Raw genomic sequence first — 15,051 nt, forward strand, 5'->3', positions numbered from 1 at the left:
TAACTTTATTTAGGCCCAATATTCATGGAGAAAAGCCCATTTCTTGTACCGTTTCCTTTCATTGTGTGAAGAGATATATACCAAAGTAAGGCTCTTTTAGACAAAGACCAAATAGTGATTTGTTTGATTGTTAAAAGAAGAGAGTGAGAGTTGTCGTAGCTGAAACCAAAACAAAAGGAGCCTGTCATTACAAGTAACTTGGCAAATCCACCAAAAAACAATGGTTGCTGATTATTAGTCGCTGCAAAGCCATACTTTTCATTCATTATTCCGAACTGAGTGTGTAGAATTTTAAACTGGTTGCTGATTATTAGTTCTACTAGGTCAAAAAACAATGTAACTGCAAAGAGTAAAACATCAAATTAACAGGTCATAGTGAGATTTAACAAGTTGAGAATGACGAGCCATGCCAAAATACACGCAAAAAAAAGGTCTATTGTGTAAAAATGCCATACCAAATTGCAGGCATAATGATCACAAAACCAAAGTCTAGTCACTCTTTATAGCGTTTATGACCTTACACATTTCATGTCACTTTGTTTGTTTTCTCAGTGTCATTATTTAACAGGATCTCTACGCCACTCAATGCTTAAAAGAGACATTATCAATTGAGAAAACCATCCTAGTTACCACTACATACACCATTCGATGCTTAAAAAAAGCTATAGTAGTAAACAAAGAAACAGATTCAGCTTTGTTCAGCTACCCAACTACTACTCATATCAGTTGGTAATAAGAAACAGAAACAACATTCCGACAAAACCCAAGAAAGAACCAATACTCTGTTCCAAGTCTTAGATGTCGGAAACCTGGATCATTCACAATGACTAATACCCCTACTATCACGCTATAAGAATCTCAACTCAGAAGAAAACCATGCCTGAGATTGCACGACCAGAGAAGGGCTTCATGTCTCACCGGAAGATGTCGGACCTTTGGTCCGCCTGAGTTTGTGCAGACGAAGACGCATCTCGGTGAAGAGCTGCATCCTATGGCACTCCAACTCCTTGGCGAATCGCATCCTCTGCTTCTCCAGCTCCACCATCTCCTTCCTCTTCCTCTCCTCCACCCTCTCGTATATCTCCCCAAGCCTCTCTATTGCTTCGGCTACTTCCCTGTACCCTCGCTTCTCCTCGCGCTTCCTCCTCTTCCCTCCTCCTCCGCTCGATCTCGACCTCGACCCATCTGAATCATCTCCATACGCCGGAGAATACGCCGCCGCCGCCGCAGCCGCCGCGAACGCGTTGAGATTCCCGCGAATTCCGAGCAAATTCTCCCCTCCGATTCGCATAATCGCCGGCGACGGCGCCGGACGTCTGGGGATCGCCGATCGTGGAGCGACCGGAACCGGAACGATCGCCATCGGCAGCGACGGAGTAGAGCTAGACGCCGGGAAGGTTTCTCCGAGAAGGTCGTCGAGATCGGAGAAGAAAGGCCACGAGCTGACGTAGCCAGCGCCGCCGGCGCCGGAAGCCCTAGCTTTCTCGACTTTGTACTTCTTCTTCAGCGTGTCGATCCGGTTTTTACACTGGACGTCGGTGCGGCGGGGCTGCGATTTGGCGGCGGAGACGTTTCGGCCGGTGTTGAAGTGACGGCCGTTGACGGCGTTGGCCACCTCTTGCCAGTGATTCTGACGGAGACCGCCGCGGCTGAGGCCGACGTAGCGAGAGCCCCAGGCTTGGATTAGCGTGAAGGTCGCTTCCTCGCTCCAGCAATCTTCTCGGGGAAGCGACGACGGGGAAGGACGGGAAGATCCCGGAGAAAAGGAACCGTTGACGGCGTGCTTCATACGGTTAACGACGGGAGTTGGATCGGAGAAGATGAACAGTGAGGATGAGAGTAACGGAGGTGGACGGTGACGGTAACGGAATTGAGGAGGGGAGGAATTTAAAAAAACCAGTGTTGTTTTTTTTGCTTTGTGTGCATGTAGTAAGCCGTGAGTCAGCTAAACGAGCCAGCCTCAGGTAATTTATATATAAAAAATATATGTTGCTAATTTGTGTAATTTAGGAAAAAAAAAACTTCTTACAAATTTTGGTGAATACAGTTTAACTTTTCAATTAAGTATTTATTGAAATAATATATAGGTGAGAATGTCTAGTCACCTTTGATTATCTTTAGTTCTTTAAGTTTTTTTTTTCAAATGTATGACACTTATTTACACGTTTTTATGATCTTTTATTTCTAAAAAAATTAAACTATTCTAGTATAAAAAATTAACTATTCTAGCATAAATTTTGTTGATTTTTTGTACCATGTGATATTTATTCCTTATGTTTAAAATGAAATTGAGTGAAATACCTATATATATATATACGTATCTAACCTTGTTTAATTCTTATGATTTTTATATATTTTCCAACAATGTAATGTAAGAAATGAATTGGTATTTATCTATACTATTATTTATGAAGTAATTTTGCTTACTTGTCATATTCTCCATGATTTTAGCTAATTTTGTTTATTTATCATATTTTTATTAAGTTTAAGCTAAATTATCATTGATGTATTATTTGTTTTGAGCTGAGTCACTAAATCATTAATTTAAAATAATAGCCTTGATGAATATTCTATATTTTATATAAATAAAAACGAATTTTATTTTATTAATATTAAATTTATATGTTATATTAGCTTTTCTTATTTGTCATATTTTTATTAGGTTTTAGACTTTTAGATAGGTTATTAATTTATTATTAGTTTCTAACTATTCACTAATTTATTTTAATGATATAAAGTTTATATGTTATATGCTATATTAAATAATTGATTACAAAATAATATTTTAGAATTATCAAAAAGATAATTCTTCTATATATATTCTTTTTGTGCCTATCTGAAAACAATATATTTTCTAAACTATCTCTAAGATATGAGTGTTTTAAAAAAATTTAACACAATAATAAATATATATTTTAATTAAAAGTATTTGACATATATAAATATTTTGATGTTTGATTTAACTATTTAAAAACATAAATAATAACTTATTATGCTGCTTTTAGATTAATAAGACATAAGCTAATAAATATTTATAAGAAATTTATGCCCACATGTGCGGGCAAAACACCTAGTATACTCTAAAATGGTATCTAAATGTTATTTTTTTCCACTGATGAAATTTTCAGAAACCGAAGATGAAAATCAAGGTTACTAACTCATACTATATATATGATTAGTTGGATGTATGGTTCTAGTTCTCTTTTAATAGTTGACAAAAAAAAAGTTCTCTTTTAATATTCATACAGTGCAATACTAAGTGATGTCAAGTAAAATTTGTTCAAACTATAGCATTTTTGCTAAGAGATTGATGCATTGCTATACTAGAAAGATTATAATGCAAGTGATAGGCTTGAAGAGTCACACAAAATACGATTAGAAACTTGGAATTGCCTTTTTCAAAAAAAAAAAACTTGGACTTGTCTTAAATCTAAAAGCAATGCAAGGGTACCAAGTAAGTACTACTAACCTTATGGGGCTTTACATCCTATTTAAGTAGGCTAAGTCATATAATAACTCATAGCCAGCTTCACGTGGTCCAGTATGAATACTAAAAAGAACTGAAAGTTCGTTGATCATTTAGTGGAGAAACCCAGCAAACTAAAAAGTATACTTTTGTTTTTTCTTTTTCAAAAGGTTTTGATGTTACTAATGGTGCAATGACAAAACAGAAAAGAGTTCCACAAAGCTTGTTGCGGATATGAAAGCGCCCAAAAGTTCTTTTGTACAAACTCAAAGAAGAAAATCGAAAACCTCTTCTTGCTGCAAAGTTTCTATTCACAGAAAGGAAAACAAGATTTTGAGAGAAGTTAGCAAAGCGAGTACTCGCAGTCCAGCAAACGAGAAAGTATCTCATTGCAGGTGGGTCTTTGTTCCGGTTCTGTCCAACAATCTGCAAACAAACAAACACAAAGACTCAGTAATAAAAATTTAAGAAAAGAAAAACAAAAGTTTGATAAGTCACAAGACCTGCAATAAGCTTTCCCAACGGCCCTTCAGGAATCTCAAGACGAGCTCCCTCATAAGCAATAGCGTAAACAACCTGATGAAATATGCAGAAACTGGTTATACATGTACATAACATTGTCACTATGGTGGAGTCTTCTTCTTAGTAAGTTATGTTACCCGTTCAGGCGGTACTCCTTCCCAAGGTCTGGTTAAAGTGCAGAGTTCCCACATGATAACACCTAAGCTGAAGATATCACACTTTTCAGAGAAGGGCTCATTGCGGATAAGTTCAGGAGCCATCCACTCTGGAGTTCCTGCAGAGACTGCATCTCTCATCGTCGTCCCTGTCATTATTCTCGATAGCCCAAAATCGCAGATCTTGACTGTCAATTTGCTGCTCAAAAGACAGTTTGCGCTTTTTATATCACGGTGTACTATTCCCATTCGATGTATGCACATCAACCCCCTTCGTGATAAAAAAAAAACTATATATCAATTTGGGAAGGAATCGTGAAACTTTTTGTAAGAAAGAATGAAATTTACCGGCAAATGTCACGCAGCATCTTTAGCTTCCTCCGCCAGCTTAGCTTCTTCTTTTGTCCACTCAAATGCAGCAAATTATACAAAGATCCCATTTCCATGTACTCAGTGATCAGCGATAACCGTGGAGGCCTTGTGCATGCTCCAAGGAACAGTATAACTACAAGAAAAGATCCCTGTTAGTGAAAACTGATACTATAGATGTTTCAAATGAAATTTACAGAAATAGATGAGTACCGTTTGGATGTCGTAGTCGGCTGGTAGTTATATGGATAGAGAGAGAGAATACAGGAAATAAAGTCAGAAGATGAGTCCAGAACTTTATGCTATATTTGAATAAAACAGACAAAGTCTAGAGCCATACCTAAGAATCGATATCTCATTGCAGAAATCTTCCATGTTCTCGGCTGTAAGGTCTTGCTCAAGGAACACTTTGATCGCAACGTCTGTTCCATTCCAGACCCCACGGAAGACTTCTCCGAAAAATCCTTGAAGTAAGAATAAAAAAAAGAAATTTAGTTGGGCTGCTTATACAAAAGTAAATTAAGTGAAGGATAATTAAAACACAAGATGAAAGCCATAGTCAATTTTCTTGAAGGTATGGCCAACAATTTTTGAAGGATGCATAAACCCAATTCAAAAACATTGAGCTCAAAATTTACCAATTCCAACACGAATCCCAACCGTCAGCTCAGAAAAGTCTATGTTCCATTCTTCATATGGTAGCAATGGTTTGTTCTGGAACATGGGAGATCCCAATACTTTATCCCAAATGTGGCTTATATTACGATGTGATGATCCACTCCGTTCATAGGATTGGCCTCGGTAGTTTTGGGGAGATGTAGGTAGTGATATTGCCTTCTGTGGATCCAGTGGTTCCCTGGAAAGGGTCGACCTTCCTCCAGACACTTGGTCATGGGCATCAAGATGGAAACCAGAGACCTAAATGCAGAAATGTCTAGTTAAGCCACAAAAATTCACAAGTCTATCCAAATTGAGTAAACGTTTCCAGAATCATAATTTTATGTATGTTACAACATCAAACAAATTCACTTGTAATTGATTATTGCGCGTTACTGAAACAGAAAATGGATGCCTTATTTTAATTTCCTACGGATTCAACCAGCATTTTTGTAGGAGTTCAACCTTCATATCGTGAAATTCATAATTCCCGTTTCAACCTGGTTGACGAGAAAAGAGACATAAGATGCTGTTGCATCCCAAGTTCCTTTGTTTTCAGTATTTTAAATTCTATAATTAAAAGCTATCATAGCCAAAATATCTTTAGTGATCGATGTATCAATAAGCTTTATTTTATACAGATATTTACGTACACTTTTCTGGAGATGAGGGCCCTCCGCTCTGTCATTTGGAGAGCTAGGAGATGAACTATCATCACATTGCTCTTTTGAGAGGCGGTTCTGCTTCAATGCTTCATTCATCGCTCGTACTGCCCTGAAAAAGATTGGCAAGTAACTTTTACACAAAAAGTTATCAATAAAATTACACAAATAGTGGAGCTCCTTGTTCAACACAGTTAATGTTCTATACGTCTTAATGTAAATGCACTTACGCACTGAGGGCACGATCATTGAAAATTGCTACAACTTATATGGAATGTTTTATAGATTCCACTGGTACGGTAAGAATGTTACAACTAATTTGGTCGGAAGTGTAGCATATATGAAATAAACAATTGAGAAAGAAAAGATAAAGTGAAACTGAATAGCTACAACCTATATTAAAGATAGCTTTGGATTTATTGAAACAAGAGAAGGTTGTTAATAGGGGAACTATATATGTAACCAAGATGCAGACATTTCGAAAACTATCATACTGGCGCCATGCATATGAAGGTCAATGAGCCAATAATAACTACCCACCTGACGATATCATCACCAATCTCAGGAGTTATGCTAATGCTTCTCCTCCTTATTCTCTTTGTTTCCAATTTCGCTCCTCCAACAGATTTAGAGCTGCATATGAATACATAAGACTATTTAACAAACTTAAGGCACACGAACATTAGTTCTCTGACCCTATTTTATTAAATCAGAGACTAGGCAAAAGAACTCCGTAAGCACTAAACCAGACTAACATACACTGTGTTCTCTTGTAGCAATAATTGTATGTTTTAAAAATTGAAAGGTCAAATCATACGCAAAGTAAACAAAACCAACCTTGATGTGGCAACATTGCCGGTGACATCTTGTGCCAAGTTCTTGTCGCCACTTAGCATGGACTTTGTACGTGTTCGGAAGGAAAGATGCTCGGGGCTGCCGTTGATACAAATAAACCATCTAAGAAATTGAAGAAAAATGGAATTTTGAATGATGAAGAAATCCAAACATCAAACTGGGATGAGAGTAACCTGGAACCAGCAGTTCTCTGATCAGCAATGACCTTTCTCCGGTTCTGCCGCCAAAACTCATTCGCAATGTTTGACTCGCTCGGTGATAAACTAGAGAATAGAATATACAAATATTAATGCATTGTCATCTATTCCATTCCTCAGCTTAAATAGGACATAAGACATCTTTAAACCTGGGTTGGTTCATAACACAAAAGCAAATAACAAAGGCTTATCACCTTAATTTTCTCTCCAGCGTGGAGGCAGATCGTAACAGCGTATTCCTTGATGGTGGACCAGACATAATTGGAGACCCTTCCAGTTTCCTATGAAACAGAAGGTTTTCGTCTTTTTCTGCACTGTACAACAACAATAATAAGAAACTCTACACACCAAAACCCTGAGCATTAAGAAAAAGGTTGAGTAAATTATGGTATGCGCTACAATTTAAAACTAGTTGCAAGTTCTTGCAGTTAGATTTAACAGTTTAAAGTTCCAATTACTACTTACTTTTCATGATCTGAATAGCCAAACATGGGACTGTTTGGCTCCAACGGTGAATCGCAAGAGTCATTCTCTGCAGAATCACTCTCCCCTGCCGCTGAGATATGACTCATAAATATTGCCTTGGTTGATAGAGGAATAAGCTGACCAGGAAACCGCATTAGATCAACCAGCATTTCCACAGAATTAAGAAGAACAGTAACAGAAATATGACTGTATGAGTCTACATTCTCAGCAGCTCCATCACTTGACAAACCCTGATCAAACAAATGAACCAAAAAGCATAGCAAGTTTAAAACTGGTCAGAATATTCGAAATTATAGCAATTATCACGTTTTTCTCGAGAATAATCCTTTATCAAAACTAATCAATCACATGCAAATAGGGAAGTGGTACTCAAGATCACTGATCATATAATACTTACCACTACAAGTTTGCTTTGTAGACCAACCGTATCAGCTAAAACTTTGAATAAGATAGCTCGTGGCCGACAAGAACCATTCTTGATCTGTCCAAGCAGTTGAATACCACAGTTTTCAAAAGATTGCGTAGCTTTTGCCGGGCTATGCAGAGTAGATTGCTTATAAACATCTGCCACCTGCCAGACAATTTAATGATATTGCTTGTAAAGCCAAATAAATGGGATGCAGGAGAAAAGGGCAAGCAAACAAAGATACATTTACTAATTTAGCACGTTTCTAAGTAAGCAAAATTCACAAGTGGCGTTTACAGGAAGACTTAAAGCAAGACACTAATATTCTGGGGAAGTTTATCTTCAAACGGAGCAGAAACTTTTGATAGTGTCACAAAGAAGCTAAGATCACGTGGCCTCTTTCTTAGTATTATAACGGACACTCAGCATTAGTTTTCATTACACGGAAAATTTTTCTAAACACCTCCTACCTCAGTTTTATCCATATATGATCAATATCATTGCATGCAGTTTTGGAATAACGAAACAAAAAGGGTCATTTAGTGATTATTTACAGGAAACAAATATTATTTATAAAACATGCATCGCAGATAGGTAAAATAGCGAATGAGATGATAAAGCATGCAATGCATCAAGAAACATACTAAGTTAAACTGACATCTAAACAGAGTAACTCAACCACTCTTACCAGTCCAGCAATCTTCTTGATAACAGCAGCTGGTTTTGAGTTCAGTCCACCGACAAGTTTAGTAATCAACTGCTTTTGCCTGAAAAGCTTCTTATCTTTTTGAAAATCAACAAGAATCACATCAGCCTTTAGACCTTCTTCGCCAAGAGCATGAAGATCTTCCAATGTAGGAATGCTATTAAATAGTTGCTTCAATTTATTATCCTGTAGAAGTTTAAGAAATAAACTACACATTTTGAAAGAAAGATTCTAGACTTGGAACTTCGAAGGTCTAAAGTGAAACGTTACAGAACTTACCGGGATAACGGAATAGAAGCCATTTGGGATGGGCTCAGAAAGAGAACCAGTGCTCCAAAGAATATTGGAAGCACTATTAGATAGCAGCCCATCTTGACCAGAATCTTTAGCACTATCAGAGGTCTCCTCCTCTTGCGATCCCAGATGAACAGAATCGAATTTCTCAACAAATTCAGAAGGCCACCAGGTTTGATTCGAAGGCCCTTGCTCTGATGGCCCAGCATCATCTCGTCTCTCTCCCATTGCCCTATTTTCTTTGAGGTCTCAAATTATATCATCCCATAAATGGAACAGTTAAGACACCAATTACAATGATAACAACCAACAAACCTGTAGAAACGAAAGCAAGAAAAAAAAGGTATATAAGAAACAATGAAAACATCAAAATCTCTCACTCTTAGGTCAACGCTAGAATAATGAAAGGATCATAATCGAATAGACTACAGAGCAACCTAGATTAGATCCATCCTCAAAGTACGACTATTCATTAGTGCGATCTAACCAGAAAGTTTCAATGCGAAATCAAATCCTAACGCAAAACCAAAACGTTAACCGATGCGAAGAAAAAAACAAAGGACCATCTAGAAACCCTCTCTAAGATCGATCCAATAGATGCAGTAAGGGAGAAAAGTTCAAATAAGGGTTTTTGGTAAAAAAAAATCACCGCAATCAGATCCACACATTCAATTTACGATCGGAACTTCTCGGTACGATGAGCATTTGAAAATCAAACTACATAGCACACACACCAAACTCGATCTTCACTGCTAAGGCAGATGCAGTAGAAAATCAATCACCACCGGATCAAAGACAAATCAAAAGAGCTACGCAGTATGTACACACACGCACGCGAAACAAATCAGAGTGAGAGATGTTTGGGAGCAGAGAAAAAGAGTGATGCGAATTTAGGAAAGTGATGAAGAAGGCGAGGGAAAGGAGAGAGGAAGAGGGAGACGACTGACGAAAGTGACGATGCCGTGATCACGTGCGAGATGATGAGTCACGTGTTTTAAAGTAGATGCGCCTCTCTCTGATAGACAGCTGGCGTTACACGTCATTCCTCGTGAATCACCACCGTCGTTTCTCTTTTTTTCTTGATTGGTTGTAATGTTATGCAGTTTTTCAGAAAAAGGTGGCCTTTAATTTTCTTTTTCCTTTTTCTTTTTTGACGACACCTTAGATTTTCTTTTAGTTGATACTTAACAGAAATGTACGTAGTTTGTAATCATTTTGGATTTTTTTAACCTTTTTCAGTCGAAGAATTTTATTAATTGACCTGCTAAATTTGTAAGAATTTTTGTTTATACTTTGGAAAAAATGACTGCAAACTACATACAACACCTCTTCACACAATTCCCAACTAATGAACTCTACCAAAACACTAAACCAATAAGTGAGTGGTTATTAGTTGGTGTATCTTAATGGATATGAAAATATAAATTAAATCTAGTGTTATTGCTTTTATGATTTATAAATTCCAATTCAAATTATGTATATTCAATCATACAGATTTATTAGTAGATTTAATTTCATAATGGATTTGAATGAACTTATATAAATTTCTTTTTAAAAAATACAAAGACTCAAATGCTAGAAAAAAATTATAGATTTATAAATACTAATTAAAATTAGTAAATTATATTTGAAAATTGTATATTTTATTTGGATTGATACACAATATATATATATATTTCTAATCAATAAAGATACATAAAACCAATAACACATCGGACATATAATCTATTAGCGTTGATGACATATTTATTAATATAGTTTAAAAAAACATAAACTAATTTATTATTTTTTTTGTAAAATCATAAACTAATTAGCTATTCTTCAACATATTCTAAAATGCACCTAAAAAGGTCAGCCCATACCTTTGAAGAAATAAAGTAAAGGCCCAAAATAAACGAGGCCCATTAGTTCTCACAAAAGTGTTTTAAATCCTAAATATATCGTTAGGCCCATTAATTCCCAGGGAAGCAGGGGTCGTCAAGTACTTAAACCCTAAAAATCAGAGCCCTCTTCTATTGTCTTCCTCCTTAAACCCTAACTAACTACTTTCATCCCCCCAAATCCTTCTCAATGACCACCGCCGCAGATCAACCCGATCCATCTCCGCAATCCACAAGAGTGAGCCCCAAGACAGCAAACGACGCCGTCGCCTCTCTGCTCAAATGGAAAACCGAGAAATCGAAAACAGAGAAGCCTCAGCTCCTGGAGCAAGACGAGTTCGTCTACCTCGTCGTCACTCTAAACAAGATCCCGCAGAAAAACCGCACGAACGCCCACCGCATCCGCCTACCCCACCCGCTGATCGACACTGACGAAGAGTCCCCGGAGCTCTGCCTCATCATCGACGACAGACCTAAAAGCGGACTCACCAAGGAAGACGCGAAGATGAAGATCGAGTCGGAGAATATCCCGATCACCAAGGTTCTTAAGCTCTCGAAATTGAAAACAGATTACAAAGCCTTCGAGGAGAAGCGGAAGCTTTTCGATTCGTACGATATGTTCTTCGCGGACAGGAGGGTGATCCCCATGCTTCCGAGGCTGATCGGGAAGAAGTTCTTCGTGCAGAAGAAGATTCCTTTGCCGGTGGATCTGAAGCACAAGAACTGGAAGCAGCAGATTGAGAAAGGGTGTGGCTCCGCTATGTTTTTCGTTAGCACGGGCACGTGTAGCGTAGTGAAAGTAGGGAAGCTGTCGATGGAGAGGGATGAGATTGTGGAGAATGTGATGGCGACGTTAAACGGCGTCGTCGAGGTCTTGCCTAGTCAGTGGAAGTATGTGAGGTCTTTGCATTTGAAGCTGTCGGAGAGCGTTTCGCTGCCGATTTATCAGTGTGTCCCTGATTTGAAGCTAAAGATCGATGGTTTTGAAGAGGAGAGTGTGGTTAAGGAAGAGAAGAAGAAGAGGAAAGGGAAGAGTGATGATGCTGTGAAGGGGAAGAAGAAGAAGAAGGGTAGGATTCATGAGGTTAGGAATATGGATAGTAATGTATCTGAGGTGGTTGATGAAGATGAGATTGGTCACGTTGAGGTTACTAATGAGAAGAAGAATAAGAGGAAGAAGGAGACAAGTGTGGTTGATGATGATGATGCTGAGGAACCGAATAAGAAGAAGAAGCTTGCCAAGGGGAAGCTGAAAGAGAAGAGTAAGGGTGCGTTACAGCCGGAGAAGAAGACAAAGGTTACGAAACAAGAGTCCGGTGGTGGCTTGAAGAAGAAGAAGAGTGCTGTTAGACAAAGGGTTATGCCTCTTCGTTCATATAAGTAGTTTTATGTTTTTTGGTAGTGCTGATTACATTTTGGGGTGTTTTTTTTTATATCTTCTACCACTTCTCTTAAACATTAACTGATGTGAATGTGGTTTGGTGGAGGAAACATAGTTATGTTACCAGTTCTGAGTATTTCTTATTTAACCTAGTTTGTTATAAACAACAACGTGTTTTTATCTTTGAATTACAGCTATCAATATTAATAATGTACCAACGTAGTAACAAGATCTTCATCTTTTCAATATAAATGGTTCTTAGAGGGTTAACCCTCTATGTCATCTATCTACAAGAACATATAGTTAGACGGTCTCTCATCGCCATAAGATGAACTATAACTCTATGAGTTTGCTATGATTTGACATAGAGACATGAATAACCAAAGGCAAAGTATCAATGGAAAACAAAAATGAAACTAAATACATTGTTTGTGAGCAATTGTGTTTATGTAAGACAAAGAAAAGCTATCATATTAAACTATAGTAGAGTAATCGTAAGGATGTATATGTAATAGTAAAACATTCTAAGTAAAGTAGGCTGAAGCTCACAAGTCTGTAAGAACCTTCTTGACCACAAAGCAGCAACGCCTTTCTGAACGGTTTAGTAATTTTATTCTCCTGATGATAAGCTCCTTCTTCTTGCTGCTCTCGTCTTGTATGCTTCAAATCTTTTTTCCATGTCTCATTTTCTGATCACAGGGCCTCTGTACGGAACTCTCCATATCACAAAGTTATCTGGAGGTTGATACTCTTCAAGCCATGTCACGTTTGAGATCACTTCTCCATTCATCACTTCAATCTCACCTGGTTTCACAGTTTATCATCATCAACAACATTTCCTTGATAGTAGCAAGATGATAAGCATAAAGCAATCATGTTAAAGCTATGGATTTATGAGTGTGTTAGTAGTAACACTAATTAAAATAGTAGTGTTTTCAAGGTCTTTAGTTAAGTTTGTGTTATCTTACTAGGCAAGTCCTGTAGTGGGGATTTACGGAAGTAGTTGCAATGTCTTCCATGAGTAGAAGAGTATGGAGGAGATAAGATATCAAAGATAGCACAATGAGTAATGGCTTTGAAACAATGGATGTTGCCGCCTGTTGTTGGATATAGTGTGGTTGCTGAGCAAGGGGCTGTCATATCAGTATCCTTCACCAGCTTTGCAGGTCTTGCTACGAATAAAAAAGATGGAATTAACAGATTTACTAAGAGAAAGGTTGTTGAAACTATATATAGAGAAAAGGATAGTCTAGCTAGCTATTTATTACCTTGTAATGGATTGTCTAGCTCAGATGGATCAGTCTCAACCCAATCATACGATTTCACATGCATTGAACCGTAAACGAGCTTACTTAGCACAGTCATGCCTGGATGGTTATGAAGTGGTATGACTGACGAAGGAGGCATGCAGAAAATTCCAATCTGACAGAAGAACAATGATCAAAAGCATAATAAGCAGACAAGAAAAGCAAGAAACTATACCAAATGGCAGAGCTGGAAATAGCAAGTTTCTTTAGAGTTTGGAGATTTATAATTCAACATTCACTAGTAGTTCTGGTTACAACATGAGAAGCACATATCAATGGCATTCATATGTAAAACACTATCGAGAATCCATAGCCATGTTATTATGCACTTGTGTGACCAGACACGCCTAAGGTGGGAAACTAACAGGAATCTGAAAGAAAGTTTAGCTCACCGAGAAGCTGTCACACTCATGTAAATGAAGGTACTTAATTGCTGGCAGAGAATTATGGTTTCCATTACGATCGCTCCCAGGACCAGACCAGTTGCGCACCAGTTGAGCTTCCTGTTCGAGACCAACATCAGACGGCTTGATTTTCTCTGAAGTATAAAAAAAATTAACAAGTTATGAACAACACTAGTCTAACGACATAATAAGAGAAATGCAATTCAGACATGGCGAGAAAGAAAAGCAGAGATAATGAAAACAAAAAGAAACTTAAAGAAAAAAAAAGAAGAGATAGTCTCCTACCCAAGACGTTGCGAACCTTGTCTAAGGCCTCCTCAGACACAGGTCCATTAGGTGACAGAGACGACTTGCAAGTATTGAAAAGCCTCTGAATAAAATACGGCATGATACTCACAAAACAAGACAAGTTCTTTGAGCTCCTCCTCCTCTTCTATCACTCCCTTTAAGCAACCTCTGATCAAGGTTGGAGGAGACTTGGAGTTGGTGAATGAAAACAGAGATCAACTGAAAATAAAACAAAACAACTTTCAACTTCACATAGAAAGTATAAACACATCTGAAACACAGATAATCACAAAATCTGGACCTCGGAGAGTCTCTTGCAAATCAAAAGTGGTGTGTTTTTGATGGAGTTTAACAAGTGAATGAATAACACCGAGTTCAGAAATCATCACACACGCAAGAATATTACAATAAGAAAAAAGAGGAATGACAGCTAAAGTTAGAAACGGGTTCAGATATAAAGAAGACAAGGTGAGTTTCAGTTTCTTCAGTGATTAAAGAGAGAACCTTTTAAGGCAGGAGAGTGAGAGAAAAATCTGAAGAACGGCGACGAAGAAGAAATCGGAGGAAGAAGATATGGAAAAAAGAATCCGGTTTAGTCCGGAGGAGGAGGTGGAGGAGGAATCGGACAGTTTTAATCTTCTTTTTATTTTGCTCTCAAGGTCATTAAAAACGTCAGTGCTCACGTTGTTCGCCCCTAATTTTCGAAATAGTCAATTCCAACCTCTGCTTTCTTTTTATAGTTTAGAATCAATTCAACCAGTTGTTCATTTGTTTTCATTTCACATCTTTGGATTTTTGTATTGTTTTGTTTTTTGTCTGCCATCTTTTAGATGCTTATATAGGTCATTTTCCCAGCTTTCATTAGTTGGAATTTTGAGGAAAGAAGAGATTTTGATTCTATAATGTATTAAATTCTCAGTATTTGATTTCAAAAAAGCAATAAGAATATACATAAGTTATGCCTTTTTGTGTTATGATTATCAAAACACAATCCACATATTCAATGCTATAAAATC

General features: G+C 37.6%; 4 protein-coding genes across 6 annotated transcripts; 1 reads left to right on the top strand and 3 right to left on the bottom strand.

Moving 5' to 3' along the window:
* Positions 1-586: 586 nt before the first annotated feature.
* Positions 587-1,987, bottom strand: LOC108859086 (trihelix transcription factor ENAP1). Its single transcript, XM_018632932.2, has one exon. It carries the CDS (start codon positions 1,787-1,789, stop codon positions 908-910), a length of 882 nt encoding a protein of 293 aa, XP_018488434.1. The 5' UTR covers positions 1,790-1,987; the 3' UTR covers positions 587-907.
* Positions 1,988-3,601: 1,614 nt separating this feature from the next.
* On the bottom strand, positions 3,602-9,733 carry LOC108863399 (probable serine/threonine-protein kinase SIS8). Of its 2 annotated transcripts, none has more exons than XM_056986011.1 (17): positions 9,442-9,733; positions 8,761-9,090; positions 8,464-8,667; positions 7,767-7,940; positions 7,349-7,599; positions 7,078-7,197; positions 6,860-6,949; positions 6,669-6,764; positions 6,372-6,464; positions 5,823-5,943; positions 5,151-5,430; positions 4,853-4,976; positions 4,726-4,745; positions 4,492-4,648; positions 4,126-4,414; positions 3,970-4,042; positions 3,602-3,892 (listed from the first exon to the last, which is right to left on the bottom strand). In XM_056986011.1, the coding sequence occupies exons 2-17, from the start codon at positions 9,001-9,003 to the stop codon at positions 3,810-3,812; spliced, it is 2,418 nt and encodes an 805-aa protein (XP_056841991.1). In that variant the 5' UTR covers positions 9,004-9,090; positions 9,442-9,733; the 3' UTR covers positions 3,602-3,809. The 2 variants fall into 2 exon arrangements, with proteins under 2 accessions (XP_056841991.1, XP_018493313.1); XM_018637811.2 differs by having other exon boundaries at positions 9,425-9,733.
* A 1,050-nt stretch (positions 9,734-10,783) lies between these two features.
* LOC108856881 (putative ribosome biogenesis protein C8F11.04) lies at positions 10,784-12,172 on the top strand. The gene has a single exon (XM_018630781.2). It carries the CDS (start codon positions 10,846-10,848, stop codon positions 12,037-12,039), a length of 1,194 nt encoding a protein of 397 aa, XP_018486283.1. The 5' UTR covers positions 10,784-10,845; the 3' UTR covers positions 12,040-12,172.
* A 241-nt stretch (positions 12,173-12,413) lies between these two features.
* LOC108857710 (plant cysteine oxidase 5) lies at positions 12,414-14,694 on the bottom strand. Of its 2 annotated transcripts, none has more exons than XM_018631722.2 (6): positions 14,540-14,694; positions 14,033-14,254; positions 13,736-13,881; positions 13,305-13,458; positions 13,005-13,208; positions 12,414-12,840 (listed from the first exon to the last, which is right to left on the bottom strand). In XM_018631722.2, the coding sequence occupies exons 2-6, from the start codon at positions 14,133-14,135 to the stop codon at positions 12,719-12,721; spliced, it is 729 nt and encodes a 242-aa protein (XP_018487224.1). In that variant the 5' UTR covers positions 14,136-14,254; positions 14,540-14,694; the 3' UTR covers positions 12,414-12,718. The 2 variants fall into 2 exon arrangements, with proteins under 2 accessions (XP_018487224.1, XP_018487225.1); XM_018631723.2 differs by lacking the exon at positions 14,540-14,694 and adding an exon at positions 14,337-14,522.
* Positions 14,695-15,051: the final 357 nt, after the last annotated feature.

This window comes from Raphanus sativus, chromosome 5 (genome assembly GCF_000801105.2).
Source record: "Raphanus sativus cultivar WK10039 chromosome 5, ASM80110v3, whole genome shotgun sequence".
NCBI lineage: Eukaryota > Viridiplantae > Streptophyta > Magnoliopsida > Brassicales > Brassicaceae > Raphanus > Raphanus sativus.